General features: G+C 40.3%; 2 protein-coding genes across 3 annotated transcripts in view; one reads left to right on the forward strand and one right to left on the reverse strand.

Annotated features, from left to right (window-relative positions):
• thada (THADA armadillo repeat containing) overlaps positions 1-4185 on the reverse strand; it is a 117470-nt gene extending 113285 nt beyond the window's left edge. Inside the window, exons 1-10 of one of the 2 annotated variants that reach the window (XM_028604006.1) lie at positions 4123-4185; positions 3667-3713; positions 3479-3558; positions 3165-3274; positions 2893-3023; positions 1796-1944; positions 1630-1662; positions 1480-1528; positions 784-977; positions 98-192 (exon numbers count right to left, since the gene is read on the reverse strand). In XM_028604006.1, coding sequence (XP_028459807.1) covers positions 98-192; positions 784-977; positions 1480-1528; positions 1630-1662; positions 1796-1944; positions 2893-3023; positions 3165-3274; positions 3479-3551 — 834 coding nt within the window. In that variant the 5' untranslated portion in view covers positions 3552-3558; positions 3667-3713; positions 4123-4185. The remainder of the gene's footprint in view (positions 1-97; positions 193-783; positions 978-1479; positions 1529-1629; positions 1663-1795; positions 1945-2892; positions 3024-3164; positions 3275-3478; positions 3559-3666; positions 3714-4122) is intronic. The other variant, XM_028604005.1, reaches the window with a different exon arrangement.
• Positions 4186-4673: 488 nt separating this feature from the next.
• Positions 4674-16459, forward strand: part of plekhh2 (pleckstrin homology domain containing, family H (with MyTH4 domain) member 2) — a 57032-nt gene continuing 45246 nt past the window's right edge. Inside the window, exons 1-2 of the mRNA XM_028604127.1 lie at positions 4674-4854; positions 10062-10197. Of these exons, the coding sequence (XP_028459928.1) occupies positions 10075-10197 (123 nt within the window). The 5' untranslated portion in view covers positions 4674-4854; positions 10062-10074. The remainder of the gene's footprint in view (positions 4855-10061; positions 10198-16459) is intronic.

Genomic DNA, 16459 nt, shown 5'->3' on the forward strand with positions numbered 1-16459 from the left:
TCATAACTTTACAAGTCTGTCTCATTCAGAACATTGGTAAATAGTCTCAAATGTGTGCGTAACGTGCACCATTCAGAATTCTTAATCCTCGACTCACCACAGAGGCAACTTCATCTCCACGACCCATGACAGACCTGATCAATAACACTGCAGCCATGCCGGCTGTACTCTGGACTGACTGGACGAACTCCTCTAGAAACAGAGAAAGGAACAGAGGGGGAAAAAGAAGTGAGAGGACCATACGTACATCTACTGTAAGTATTTGCGGTTTCCTATATATGAGCAAAAACAGCCCCTTATTTAAAGGTCTGGAGCAATCAGGAGTTTGGGAAGTTTATGACTCCCATCTGCCATTGTCAAGCCACTTAGGACACATTTAATGTTTTTATCATTAAATGTAAAAAGTTTCATTAAAAAAATATTTTGTTAATCCTCATTTTCCTCTTGAAATCCTTATTATTTTCCTAAATTGACTGGTTGCACAGGATGATGATTAAAAGACTGAAATATTCAAGACTTCTTTAATGTAATGACATTTCCACTGAATATATAGACATACAAATATGTATATCTCCATTTTATTCAAGCATCTTTAAAATACTGTGAAAACTTGAGAACCTGTTCTTCTCCCCCAGTTCTTTATTTGGACTTTAATATTTCTTCTGAGAATAAGTCAGAAATAATGAGTAAGGACGGGGGTTGATGAATATTTCTGAAATTGAAAAGAAGGCAGATCTACATGTCTACATCCATCAGCTGAGTCTTTTTTTTTTTTTTTTTTACCATCAGTGAGGATGTGTGTGTAGCAGCCCAGGAGGCTGCTCATCGTGTCCTCCAGCTTGAAGCGATTCGGTTCAGCCTGCAGGGCAGCGCCGATGGTCTCCTGGGATCTCTGGATCACCAGCATGGAGGTCTTCACGGCTGCCAGACAGGACTGCATCAGCTGGGCCTGGACAATGTGACGTCCTGCTAGACCGCTTGGACAACAGCAGGGGGCGACAGAGACACCTGGATCAACAACGAGCTGTATATTGTTCCCTCGTGTATCAACATGTTAACTGGCTGATCAGACTGTAACGCGACAGAGCAAGAAGGCATCAACGAGGCAAAGAGGAAATAAAGCTCCAATAGCAGCTGTTTAATTATAAACAGCTGCCCGGGGACCAACTCCAGATCTGAGCCAGTGCCTTGATCAAGGGCTCAACTCAAACCCACGCAGACATAGAAGCTCTACACAGAAAGGGCCGGTACGACCTGGGTTTGAACCCCGAACCTTCTTGCTGTGAGGCCACAGTGCTAACCATTGGGCCACCATGCTGTGACATGTGCCCTAACTTGTGTCATGGCAAGAAGGAGAGAAAATTACTTTCAATGTGTAATATTCAGATTTATACTTGGCATTTAATTGTATCTAAGTAAAAAAACAAATACTAATGGGGAGATATGGAGAAATCTAGAACACAGAATATCCCTCTATACCTGTTCTGGTGAAGGTATTCACTTAATCCCTTGTGAAGAAAATGCAACACTACATAAAAGGAGAAAAGAGAGTCAACGTAAGATTTTTCTTAAAAAAAAAGAAAGACAAAAACGTCTCCGTTATTTTCAGTAAGTAAGCTAGATACTAACCTTCCGGCAGCAGTTTGTGAATGCATCGCTCACCTGAAGAGAAATAATTTTGGAAATGTATTTATTGTACAAGTAATTTTACAATAGGAGGGAAATTTATCTGATATCTGTTGTGTTTAAAAGCAGAGTAAGTCAGCAGTAAGAGCAAAGGCAATCACCCACTCACCGAGAGGGAAGCCATCCAGACAGGCGGAGATGGTGTCTACGAGGTGTGGATACTGGTCTGTAGTTGGGTTGGACAGACAGTGGGACAAGCAGGCAGACAAACTGCTTACAGTATGCTCTTGTAGCCAGGCTGGTACTGAACCCAAGGCACTGAGAAAAGCAACAGAGAAGCATGTTACTGATCAGGGGCCATATTCACAAAACATCCTCAGGCTAAAATTAACTCTTAGGAAGTAAGTTTACGACTCCTAAGTTTTTGGTTTGAGAGTAATTCACAGATGATGGGTTAGGGTTAGCATTAACAGCACTAACAGCACTAACAGTTTGCACATGTTAATTAGAGCCCGACCGATATGTCGGCAGGCAGATATTATCGGACGATATTAGGCATTTTCCAAACTATCGGTATTTATAATGGCCAATAAACGAATATTTAAAAAATAAAAGAAAAACGGACGAAACGCCCTTCAATCATGTTATGAGTGTTGGCGTTGCATAGTTTGTCCAGCAGAGGGCGCTCTACAACGTCCCTGTTTGCAACACTCCGATTTTTTTTGTTATTGTGTTTTTGTTCAAAAGGACTTTAACTTTCATATACAAGTTTGAATTTTTATACATTTTATTCATCAGAACTCAAATATATTTTGATGTTCATCTGTTCTGTTGAGACAATAAAACAAACAAGTTTATTTTTAAACTGCATTATCATATTATTTTAGTGAGGACTCATAAATGACTACGAATAACTAATGGTAGGGAAATCTGTTTTGTTACGAGTTTCTGGATTTTGTTTTTATATGTATCTGCCGATATATCGGATTTTTAAATCACCAAATATTTGTATCGATATCGACCTTAAAAATCCTTTATCGGTCGGGCTCTAATGTTAATGCTACTTGGACATTGATATAGAATTTACATTGCCGTTAGGAGGAGGATTTACATGAAAAGATTTGCCATTTGAAAGCATAATAAAATCTGGGATGTAAAAGTGGTTGCCTCACTAGCAAGTGGCCACTGAAATCACCTTATAGTCTCCATCTTGTTTACTTGAACTTATGTGTTTCGAACTAAGAATCCTAGAACTAAGCTACGTACCTGGCAATGGCTCGTCGTAGGGGGTTCTTGGCCTGCAGGGAGGTGTAGACCAGAGACAGGGTGTGTAGACAGGCCTGTAGAAGAGCTCCATCAGGCTCCTCTTCACTCAGTGCCTCCAGCTGGGATCCCGCCTGATGCAGGATGTACACAATGGTCATTTAATGTATGTTAGTAGCACTCCATCTACATAGTTTTTGTCTATAAAGTCAACATAATCCTTGCATGTTGAAGATGACAAGGTGGTACTTTTTATTATATCTCACAAAACCAACCTTTTTAACCAGCTGGATCTGCTGCACCGGCTCGGTCAGCTCCAAGCAGGACTGTAGGGTCTGGGCAACCTGCCTGACTCCATCCTCTCCTCCATCCACAGAGAGGGATGCTAGAAAAGATCATGCATTGCTAAACGTTAAAAACTGACGACATATGTAATATAATAGTGGAGTGTGTAGAGTGCACACATCTGGTTCTGAGAGTGCTCTAAGTTGGCATGTAATCTTAACTGGGAGCACCAACAGGATTAATTACACGCCTTTGGTTTTATTAACCATAGTTAGTTTGCTCATCGGTAGTTTGGTCTCATTACCTATCAGCTTGTGTAGGTTCTCCTCATCCAAAACCACAGCCTCTATTTTGGCTGTCTTCTTCTTCACCACCATGACTGTCCTGTATGAGGAACAACTGTTATTGTTTGGGTATAGATCTAAAACAATAATTCCAATTTACATAAATCTGCAACATGGCTTGGTTGTAGAGAATACAAATCTCTCACACCTGTCAAAATTGAGCAGAACACCAAATCTTCACCTCTTTAATAGTCCCTTTGGATAAATGAATAACGTAAATTAGCAGGGTTTTCTGAACATGTCACATCTGAACAATGTCTGTCTGTCTGTCTGTCACACACACACACACACACACACACACACACACACACACACACACACACACACACACACACACACACACACACACACACACACACACACACACACACACACACACACACACACAGTTACTGCATAGTTAGCTTTCCCTTTTGCTAAAAGTAACGTCAACGTTACTGCTGCTAGGACTGATGCTAGCTAACTCTCTCTGTCTGGCATTGACTCTACGTCTGAAATTCAAAAGCGAGACACAAATGGCAAACACTGACACAATAAAACAACGAAACGCTCACAAAGAGCAACTAAATAAGTGTAACGTTAAATATAAGCAGCTAGCATTCACCTAAATTCAGCATGAGGTTTACTTGGAGCTTCTCTTCTTCAGCTGGTAGCTGAAATTTATGTCAAGCTAGAGGATAAAATGCTTTCACTTCCTGTAATTATTTTTCAGAATAAAACACAATTTAAATACCATGCCCAATAACTAAATAAAATGCTGTTTACATGTAGTTTTTATATTCTTTATTTAATTATACATTTCCTAATACATTATTGTTTTCTAAATATGTGGTTGGAAATACTTCTACAGATTTAATTGTTATGAAATTTTGAATTTGAAGCCACACTTATTTGACTTCCTGTATTGTTCTCGTAAACTTGACACACCCACTCACCAGCTATGGTCCATGCTGCACATGTGAGACGTCACTTCCGACAAATTGTTACAGACCCACCACCGCCCTCAGAAGCTTCCCTTTCCATAAAATAGCGCTCCGGCTTCTTATTGGCGGACAACACTCGTCAATCAAACACAGACTTCGTGGTTCTGCAGCGTAGAGAAAACGCCTACCGAATGTGTGATTGGACGTGTTGTGCGAAACCACACCCACTAAATCCAACCCTGCTCCAACTTTTTGCCTTTGAGCTGAAATGAAATCCTTGGGCACGAGAGAAATTCACCGTTTACTCATGAATTAGGACTTTCTCCATCAGGAATGACAAGAAATATTTAGACGCCGGAGTCGACATGGCGTGAAGTCCCTCGTATAGTTTCTATCCATCAAATATTGAAAGGGTAAGTCGAGAAACTTCGGAAAAAAATTGCAGTGTTTTAATTAAATAGGAAACGGCGGAAAGTCTATGTTTTTAGCTTAAGGTATTTTTAGAGAACGTTTCACACTAAGTTTTTCATTGACTTGTGAGACAAATTAGCAGTGAACATTTGCTCTGTTTTTCAGTTGGCCGCTTTTTGGTGATGCGAAATAGACGATTTTTAGTTGAGGACACTCATGAATGTGAATACAGTAGTCTCTACTGTTTGCCGTTACTCATTTATTCACTGTTGAGGCAAAACAAGGTGATGCTAGTTGTGTTTTTTGCTAGCTGGTGTTATATTCAGAGCCATATCCTAAACTTTAGACAACAAAATAGACTTTTTTTTTTTTTTTTTTTGGAAATGAAATGTCAAAATATTATTGTGATATTACAGGAAACAAAAACGCATCAGCTATAAAGTGTAATAATGTCTGTAAATTCAATTTATTATGCCACTAACTATTTAAAGTTCAACCTTTTGCCTCAGAGTGGCTTATTGTTGGCTGTTTGAAGTCTCTGTATTCATCCTGAAATCCTGAAATAATTCTTTATTAAAGTTTCTTAAATTAATAATTATAAATAATAATAAGAATACATATTACCTTAATAGGGGGTTAGGGTACTTTGCTTTTTCATCACAGTAATGGTTTTATTTTTTTTTCAGATTATATTTTTGGGCATTGTTAGGCCTTTAATTCCACAGGGCAGATGTAGACATGAAAAGGCAGAGAGAAGGGGGAATGACATGCAGCAAAGGGCCACAGGTCAGAATTGAACCTCCGGCCGCTGCGTCGAGGAGCTCACCTCTATAAATGTATGTGCGCCTGCTCTACCAACTGAGCCAACCTGGGCCGCAGTAATGGCTTTTAATGGCTCACTACATCACTGATCCAGATCAAAATCACAGGGAAGCACTCAGACAGCAAATGCTGGTCCACTGTGTCTTTACACTGACTTTACTCAACAGGAAGTGGCGCAGAGAGAAAGAGACAAAAAATAAACTCCGGGCTCATCAAGTTTAATTGCCTTTAATGTTTTCCACCAACCACATCCTTTCATCATCACTATGGAATGATGCTTGGAGAACAAATATAGTATACTGTAGTTTTCCATAGAAAATGGACTAATATTCTCATAGGATCTCATTAAATTCTACAAAACATGTACTTACAAGGAAATTTGAGTGAATCAACTTCTCAAAAGCCCCAAGTGAATCGTGCTGTTGCTGCAGAACCATATGATAAGACTAGGGCTGTCAATCGATAAAAAAAAAAAAAAACTAATTAATTGCACAATTTGCTGTAATTAATCGCGATTAATCGCTTTTTTAAGTTGAGACTGAAGCTTATAATAATGGATATTTAAATGCTAAATCACTTAACTTTGCAAATATGAAGAAAAAACCAAACAAGGAAAGGTTTTGCTAAGTTCAGAATGTTTAATATCTTTCAGAACAACAGCAGCAACAATTTGGCTTATTTAGTCCTGCTGAAGGCTGCTGAAACAGCTAGAAACTGTCTGACTTGAGAGCAGATTTTTGTCACCGTCCCCGGCTGCTGTTGCCTGCTCTCGTCTACTTTACAGGCGAGGAGCAGTTCATCTCCAACGAGCCGAGAGTTCAGTCGGCGGCAGGGCAGTCGGGACTCACCCGGAAATGGCGAGCGGAATGAGGTGACTCAAAATCTGACGAAAATCTTCTGAAATGAAGACAGATTCAGCAACTGCACGGCCTATTTCTCGCGTAAAATGTTTTCAGAAACATGTTTCAGTGAACTATTTTAGTACAATATGAGATCGTATTCTGAACGGCTGCCATGACAGTGTGGCTTTGGATTTCCGGAGAAAACAAACCCATGTGACGCGTTCGTCCAATCAGCTGCCGGTTTTCATTACTTGGGCAACAATACAGAGTAGCGCCACCTGGTGTTATGTAGACGTATTGCGTTTCTCAGCCGCCACATGAAGTAAACAATTTCGTTAATTTTTTTTAACGAGTTAAATATAAAAAACTTAACGCCAAAATTAACGCAAAAATTAACGCGTTCATTTTGACAGCCCTAGATAAGACATAAAAGTACTCTCCATTAGGTAATCAACAAAGGCACTATAAGTTGCATAGTAAGAATATTAGACTAACTGAAGTATGAAGGTGAAGGTGAGAAAGGGTGGTCTTAAGGCGCTGACACACCAGTCAGTGACTCGAGTCTGTTCGGTGTGTTCCGTGCCGTCGTCAGTCAGAGGAGCCGTCGGCGTCCATTTGGGCCGATTTGACTTGTTGAATTGGAAGGCGGGCAGTCGGACTCAATGGCCAATCTGATTAGTGCAGCGCTAACCCAGAAATGACGAGGGGGATGAACGCCTCTCAAAATCTGACGAAAATCTTTTAAATCTGTCGATCTGAAATTAAGACAGATTCAGCAACGGCATGGCCCATTTCTCGCTTCAAATGTTTTCAGAAACACTTTTCTGTGAACTAACTTCGTAAAATACGAGATCGTATTCCGAACGAAGCCGCCATCATGCTTGGTTGTAAAATCCGGGAGCAACCAGACCCACGTGACGCGTTCGTCCAACTGCCTTTTCTGCCGGGTTGGTGTGTCAGAGCCTTCAAAGAGAACTTACAATAAAACCTAATTAGTCTTGCAAATTACAGCATGTTTAAATGATACTAAATGATTTTAAAGTTGGTTGACAAAATATCTTAATATATTAATATTAAGTAATACAAAAAATGGATATGGATTTTGAAATGGATACGTATAATCAGTCCCTCCAGTAGAACGTGATTATGCGATCGCATAATTCAATGCATAATCAGCCAAAGTCCGCATATTTATGCTTGGGCTGCATTTTTTCAAATACGCCGCATAAATTGCAGATTTCCGCGCAAAATATGCGGGGCTTGCGTGATTTCATAATCCCCGCATTTTCGTTGAAAAAAAGTCCCATATATCTTAGCAGAAAGTTGAAAAATGTTGCGTTTACTTCACACAAGAGCAGCCATTTTCCCCTGTTGCCATGGGAACGTTATGAAGTGACGTAATTACGCCACGTGAACATCATCAAAAAGCAGGGTGTTGGGGGAATCACTTTTTTTTTCTCTTTTTCATCAAACCTCAGTTCCCGCAATTTCATCGCATAAAATTGCATAAATATCCCGCATATTCCATCGCATTTTTTAAGAAAACGTGCCACATAATCAAGGATTTTTGCACGCAACAATCACAAAAAAACTCACAAAGCATTTTTATGGAAGGACTGTATAATGTAAGAACAGACACAATTCACAATTAATTGACCATGCAATATGTCATATTATAGTCATTAATGGGGGGGGGTAAGAAAAATTCAATACACTTGAGTATCGCAATATTTTATTTTGCAATACTGTATAGATTTTCAAAAACGCAATATTGATTTTTATTTTTTACTTTACGTTAAAAAATATTCACGTACTACTGTCCTTGCCTAGCAGTGCCTAGCAGTGCCTGACTACAACTTTACTAGTAGGCCGAAGCTAACTTTGGCCTACTTTAGCATATCAAAAAATTTGAACCACAATCCCAAACTGTGTACTGAATTGTTTACCTGAAGTAAACTTCTTTGACTTTTATGCACATCATGTCTTTTTTTTAAATATTAGTTTTCCCAATATATCGCCTCACGCACAGTATCAAAATATATTGCAATATATTGAATTGTGACCCCATGTATCGTGATACGTATCGTATCGCCAGAGTCTTGCCAATACACAGCCCTAGTCATTAATGTTGTTTTGTTTTGTGGGATGAGAGCTCTTTTTCCCCCTTGCCTCCCTCAGTGTTCACCACAGCAAACAGGCAACAGAAATAAGCCTGTGGAAAGTAGTTTATGGCCTTTCCTCCACACACATGTGTGCAGCAGCGAGTCTCTTTGTAAGGAGGCCAGGCTGGTAATGAGAGGTTATTACTTGGAAGAGAAACCCAGGCTTTCTATCTTCCTGCTGCTCTCCTCCATCAGAGATGCTCATCTGTCTCTCTCATCTCTCTCTCCATGAACCGCCTGTTTTCCAACGATTGCGCTGGAAAACATGATGCAAGTCCGGCCCAGGCAGGATGTCGAGGCGTTTTTTTTCTTCTATTTGGCTAAGCTAAGTGATACGCCCACTTATACCCACACTGTTCCAGCTGGGCTCGACCCTGGAATATTTCAGGTGCTGGCTGGTGGCAAAACATCTGCACAACAAACCCTCTGTCTGTTTGTTTTTTGTGTGTGTCTGTGTCTAGATATGTTTGTGCGTATTTGGCTTAGAGAGATGCGGTATATTGGTTTTGCAAGTATATAAGATTAAAAATTCATATACTGGTCCAGTGTCTCTTTTCCATTTCATGATGAATATGATAAAGTTGGATTGATTTTTTTATTTTTTTATTTTAAGAACGGACAAATGCAGCCTTGTTGCCCTGTATGCAATATTGACACAAGTAAGCATCAGTCCTCATGAGTTTCAGTGCTGTTTGGAGATGTGTGAATGAATGTATGAAACAAAGGCTATGGCTGCACGATAGGAGGAAAATATGCGATAAGGTTGTTGAATATCGCGATAACGATATTTCTTGCGATAAATAAACAGATATTAAAGTCCGTACTCAGTTCTGCATTTCTGTTGCTTTCAGTATTCTGCTAAAAATACAACAAATTGCTCGTTGAATTTAAAACAAACGAAAGCAAGTCATTTCCAACATTATTTTATTGAACAAAAACATTGAATTGAATATGAAAGGAAAAGGAAAATTGAGCGGAAGTACGTAGGAGGGCGGAGCCAGGCTATGTAAAAGGCTCCACTAAAAAAGAATGACAGTTTCTTTTTAAACTGTAATTCTCTACTGATATTTTCTTTCAACTAACACAAAAAGTCTCTGTCTATCGCGATATGTTGCAGCCTTTCGCGTTGTGTTTATTGCGCCAGTTTATATTGCGATAACGATAAAAAAACAAGATATTTTGCAGCCCTACTGCAAAACTACATCACTTTACTCAAATGCAGCCTTCAAAACCAGGAAAAGACAACACTTAATATATTACGATTGTACGATATCCAAAATCTAAGACGATATCTAGTCTCATATCACGATATCAATATAATATCGATATATTACGTACTCTTGGTGTCTCACTGCTCTGTATTTGTCTGTGTGTGTTTTCCAGAGGGTTGGGCGCAATGGCGGAGGGGGAGGAGGCCATGAGCCAGGAGGACTGGAAGGAGAAGTGTATGGTCCTGGAGGCCCTGCTCATGAAGTTCAGAGTGCAGATCGTCAAGATTCGAGAACTCACCGCTGACAAGGTTGGTTCAAATACTCTTCTTCCTGTAAATCTGTTGTGGCCAAACGGTTTGAAAGCAGCGGTGTAGTCTACGTGATACGCAGGTACATGCAGTATACCAACTAAGAAAGCTCCAGGGTTTCCATATACCCACTTAAAATGACCCACAACAACATACTTTCCATTATAATGTTGATATATTTTGAATTGTCATCTGTGTTTTTCTTCTTCACATAGGCTAAATAAAGATATTTCCACCGTAAATTGGTGCATAAAAGTGGGTCAGAATTTCCTCCATTCTGACCCACTTTCATGCACCAATTCATGAAGTCCCCATTATACAGTACAGTATACCCATTACAATACAGTAGACTACACCACTGTTTGAAATAAAGCAGTTTATGATTTAAATTGTGTCAGTTTGTCTATGTAAATGAGGGAAAGTGTATTGTACACAGGTGGGAGGTCTTTACAACAGTTATACAGAAGGTTTTCACGACAGCCAGACCTTTCTTTTACTGTCCCATCAGATCCGATCACCAATCACTTAACTGATTTCTGTTGTAGTGGTGCTGTTGCTCGGTAAAAACCTCAGCATCAAATACATCTGTGGTTCCTCGTCTCCTCATCTCCTCCTCAATGATGTGGGACCTCAGATGATTCCTGGGGTAAAGGCTGGAGGACGAAGCGAGGACAGCAGGAACCATAATTAGCTCAATGAAAAGCAACTTTTTTTTTACTTTTGCTCCTGGTTCCCATGGCCATGGAAAACCTTTAAAAAAAAGCCATAGCATTTAAAAATCTCCTTTTCCAGGCCTGGAAAAGTCATGGTATTAGTAAAATCCTTGAAAGTTTAAATAAAAAAGTCATGGAATTGTGTTGTGTTTAATGAAATGAATTGTTACAGTAATCTTCCGTTGATAACCTTCCACTTATCTATTTTCCGTAGATAGTGACATATCTCCTAAATCATGTGTTGATGCGTGACAAGGTTTTGAAAACTAGAAGGGCTTTGGGTGTCAAAGATTAAACCTTAAGACTTTGACACTAACCCAATGGCTGACAGTAAAGGCAGTCGGACTGACTGCCTCCCCGAGTTGGTCCAAAAAGTGCCTCGGAACTCACCGAAGCGACGGCGATTTGAGCGTACGTTCTGCGCGTGCACGAGACGTAATACGTCTCCATAATCTGTATTGTTGCCCAAAAAATGAAAACCGGCAGTTGATTGGACGAACGCGTCACGTGGGTCTGGCTTCTCCCGAATTTCAAAGCCAGACCATAATAGCGGCTCATTCGGAATACGATCTCGTATTTTACGAAACTAGTTCACCGAAACGTGTTTCTGGGAAACATTTTAAGCGAGAAATAGGCCATGCAGTTGCTGAATCTGTCTTCATTTTTAGATTGACAAAGGTCAGTTTAAAAGATTTTCGTCAGATTTTAAGAGCCGTTCATCCCGCTCATCCCGCTAGTCATTTCTGGGTTAGCGCTCCACCAATCAGATTGGTCATTGAGTCCGACTGCCCGCCTTCCTGACCTCACTGACCTCGCCAGACTGTCCGACGGCCGATAATCGGGTTGGTGTGTCAGCGCCTTTAGAATCCTTGTTACTGAATATGGAAACAAAAAAAAGTCATGTTCTCCAGTAGGTCTACGTTTGTCAGGAATGAACAGAAGAACAGGGTGCTTACAGTAGCATGAGATTCTATTGTGAGAGTGCCAGCCTACAGAAACTCCAACTTTGGCCCCATTGTTTGATAAAAATAGCACTACACCAAATACAATGTCATAATGTAAAAAGCGTCAACATGTTGTCCTCATAAGTACAGGAGGACATCCACTCTCAAAAAAAGGGAGTTGTGGTGTGTCTGGTGGGTACCGAGCTGGCCGGCACTGGGCCGGCCCAAACTGTTCAGTGGCCTAGATCTGAAGCTGCTCTCCAGGGAGGCTGATTAGAGCTCTAATGTAAACAGCAGTCTGACCACAGGGCTCTGCCACGCACTGCATGATGGGATTGACCCAGCTCCAGTCAATTACAGAGTCAGTAAGTAAGCTCAGCTGGACAGCAAAACAAACTCCCGGAGAGACTTGGAAGAAAGATTGGCTTTGGTGGGTTTTTTTGCAGCCCACGTAGCACATGTGAAAGTCTCTGCTGCATATTTTTGTCCTATCCATCCTGTTTGACAGGTTTGAATTTAACTATGTTTAAGGATTTTTTTCCACTCAACATCATAAAAAACACCATTAAACTCAGAATAACACACAATGTGTTTTCTGCGCAGCTATAATTCACCCCAACTTCCCCAGTTTACTTGCTTTCCTTAAGTGGTGTTGACTGTTAGTAGTACTAAAGTAGTAGCAGTTTAGAGCTTAGTTGCCTTGTCCGCATGTGTGCCAGTTTCAATTTTAAGCAGTCTCATGTTAGTTTGGCTTTTTTTTTTTAAACTTGGCTCACCACCTCATAGCCCTTAGCCTGTATTAAAACTGTTTTTCTCAGCACACTGTGAGTTTGGGGTAAATCCGATGAAGAATAGCAGTAATCCCTTCCTTTTACCACATACGGAAGATCACTGATTTAGTTGCTGTGGATCCAGAGTTCAACCAGAGTTCAACCGTTTTTTTTTATTCTTTTATTTATGATCAATTCCATTTCGTCAATTTAAAAAAGATACAAAGATTCAGTGAACCTGGCAGAGGCGTAGTTGGATAGTATGTAAAAGCATCTGTAAATTCTCCTGTAAACCCAAACTTGTTGCGTCATATCCATCATATCAGAGATGAATGAAACTGATTAGCCAATATCAGACTTTTACAGTAATAAATGGCCAAAATCTGACTTATATTGCCAATTCATGCGGTTCTAGAGATCAGAAACTAACTTCAAATCTGCTTTTTAAATGTATGCAGACTACATTGGATTGTGATATTTTTTTCTGCAGCTATCAGAATTAACATGTAGTCATTTTAGGCTTGTTGTAGAATGACCTATCACTTTGTGCTGCCCGACCTGCTATGCATGCTATGATATGAGCTCATCATGCTAACATGCAGACCCCTGCTGATGTTTTTTTTTTCTCTCTCTACTGTGGCTCCCACCGCCTCAGCCAGAGCTTGTTGTTTTAAAGATGTGCGGGGGCGCATGTACGTCACTACAAAATCCCCCTTGTATCTCACTGTGGAGGTAGGCTTATGAAAGGGTGAAAAAGTCAAACTGTACAAACTGTAGGTTTGTGTCCATTCATTGATGCAACTGTAACCTTCTGGGTTGTTCTGTACTACTGAAATGAGATTTAATAAAATGAGACTAAATGACTTGTTGAGATGGTTATTGTTTGTAGTGACAGCACACGTCAACAACATGTTTGGTTTTTACATTTCATATATTATTAAAATGTAAATGGTAGTTATTAGAAATCAGGGTGCAAAATTAACTTTTTGTCCACTGGAAAATGGCTAGTGAATGCTCACATTTTACCGGCCACACAATAGAAACGTTTTTTTGTTTTTTTTGGGGGGGGGCTGGTGAGTGAAGCAAAGCTACCAGCCACTTGCATATTTTGCCAGCATTTGGCTGGTGGATGGTGCTAATTATGTACCCTGTTGGAAATGACTTTGAACCGCTAATTGAGTCAATTGAGTATTACAGTAACGAACATGAATCAGGGTAGACTTGGAAAACTGCTGAAGTCCTAGAAAGCCTGTGAGAGTGGATAGAGGGGGAATGAGAAGGAGAAAAAGATAGAGAGAGAGAAAAAAAACGAGGTCTTGTGTAAAGATTGAGCTGCCCAGGGGAGGAAATACCCAGTTTAGTAAATAGTATGCGTGCGTGTGTGTGTGTGTGTGTGTGTGTGTGTGTGTGTGTGTGTGTGTGTGTGTGTGTGTGTGTGTGTGTGTGTGTGTGTGTGTGTGTGTGCGTGTGTTGTACAAGAAGTGAGTTTGCAAGTTGAAGCAGTCCGTTATTCTGTGTGTGCACGTGTATCTAAGAAGGTCAAGTCAAATTCATTTCTGAATGTTTTTTTAACATAGATTTTGCACAAAAGTGACTTGCGTTGCGTGCGTGGGCGTTGCGTTGCTATTTGGGAGGGACGTTAGTTTTGGCCCTCAGGGCCTCCAGCTGTAACAGTAGACTACACATCTTATGGTCTTATGGAGACAAAGAGGCCATGTGTGTTACATTCTCTCTCAGCCTCCCCCCTTCAAACTAACACACTTAACACACTCTCTGGTCATTTTTATTCTATCTCTCCGCCTGTGTGTCTCTGAGAATTGTGAAATTTGTGAACCTCATCCCTATGAAGAAGGAATCAGCATTTTGAATTCAGTGAAATGCAAATGATGAATGAATAGACTCCAATAGACTCCCTGTTGAAAATGTAACCTCTGAAATCAGTTCATTTTTAAAGGCTAAATCATTTCCTAAAACAGCTGGGCACTGTAGTTTTCAGTAAACATACAGAAGGAAATAGTTCATTGGTATAGAAGAATAGAAGGAAATACTTTATTGGTATAGAAGAATAGAAGGAAATAGTTCATTGGTTAGGGACTATTTCCAGCTGCGGATTAATACACATTTGGTGCTCCTGGGAGTTTTTACAGCAGCAGAATGGTGTATGTGGGATTGCCTTAAAATAAAGTACAATAAAGTTCATATAAATAATAAAGGAACATGTCACCTTGTTCAGGAATGTGGCTGATAATTTGCTTTTAATAGTGTTTGGACAACAATGGAGTTCTATGGCCCAGAGGAATAAGATGTACTCTAAATTATGCTTTAAACATACATAAATACTTAATATCAGCAGCAACAATTAATTGTTGGTCTTGATCGTTTCGTGGGATTTGGTGATAATAAGTGCAATATAGAATATTGCCTGACCTATCCTACACCCATAAGAATACACACACATACGGTATATCCATACTGTACATACAGCAGACACCGACCAAAACCACAGTGGGTGGAGTGGCATATTCTGGTTTGGTCTTCCATTTAGATTTATTCCACATTTAGAAAGAAGCAACATGTCCTCCTATGTGGTAGGGGTATATTAGCCATGTGTCATAGTCAATATACATGTAATTAATCAACATGTAAAAAAAAAATATATATATTTATACACAAATAGAAGGAGTCTATCCTTCTATTTGTCCCCAGTTTTCATTATATTGGACCTATTTGACATTTAACACATTTGAGTGTTAGTGAGCATATTTGCCAGAGAGTAAGTCCCAACTGTAACTATATTGGCTGAACCTCTTTGGTATTAAACCTGTAGGTCAGCACTGTGAGTTGTAGCTTCTACAGAAAGAGGCTTTGTGAGCTGGCTGCCTGGCTGTGGATGGAGCGATGGGGGGGTGGTCACAGAGCGCCAGTTGTGGAATTCCAGGAATGGAAGTTGAGTTGGAGTTTGGTTCTGAAGAGGGAATTGACTGCGGAGGTGACAGAGCGTTGTTCAGAAGTTATGGAGGCTGAGGCAGGGTGGGGGGGAAGGGGGGGGGGAGGGGGGGGGGGGGGTGGGGGGGTATTTTGCCTGGACACAGTGAAGCAGCAGGAGTACTCATATTGTTTGTGAGTACATTTGGGGCTGTAACTCTTGAAATAGACATAATGTAAACCTTAACCTGTCATTGGTCATCCCAACAGGATATGACACACACACCCAGGCCTAATTGATCTTAAATATATAACATACAGAATGAGGAAAACATACGCACTTGCACGCATGGTCTGATACACAGGAGAATATCATCATCATCAGACATGTGTTTATGGGTTTTTATATGTTGTTATGTCTGGTGTGTGTGCAGGATTGGGTGAGTGTGTGTCCTCCTCAGTTCTAGCGTCTACAGTATACATGCCCTGTAATTAACATGCTGTTCTCTGCCAGATGCTATATCTGTTATTGAGAGAGGCACATGTGGTTTGTCGTTTGTGGTACAGCAAAGGATCTATATAGTGTGTGTGTGTGTGTGTGTGTGTGTGTGTATGTGTGTGTGATAGAGAGATAAATATGATCCTTTTTCATGTCTGCTTTTGATCAGAACAAGTAGGTTCAGTGAAAAGTGATCTGCGAGTGTTTCTGTAGTTTGTAAGATCAAAATAACTACAGAAATAGATCAAGAGAATTCACATGAAGAAGTCATGTATCTATGTGATTATCTCTGTCAGGTGTAAGCCTGGAAGGGATCATGCATGCGTCTGTGTGTGTGTGTGTGTGTGTGTGTGTGTGTGTGTGCGTTTCTGTCTGTCCGCAGCTAATCTCCAATACTAGACCCATCAGCCT

Source organism: Perca flavescens, chromosome 17, assembly GCF_004354835.1.
Source record: "Perca flavescens isolate YP-PL-M2 chromosome 17, PFLA_1.0, whole genome shotgun sequence".
Lineage (NCBI taxonomy): Eukaryota > Metazoa > Chordata > Actinopteri > Perciformes > Percidae > Perca > Perca flavescens.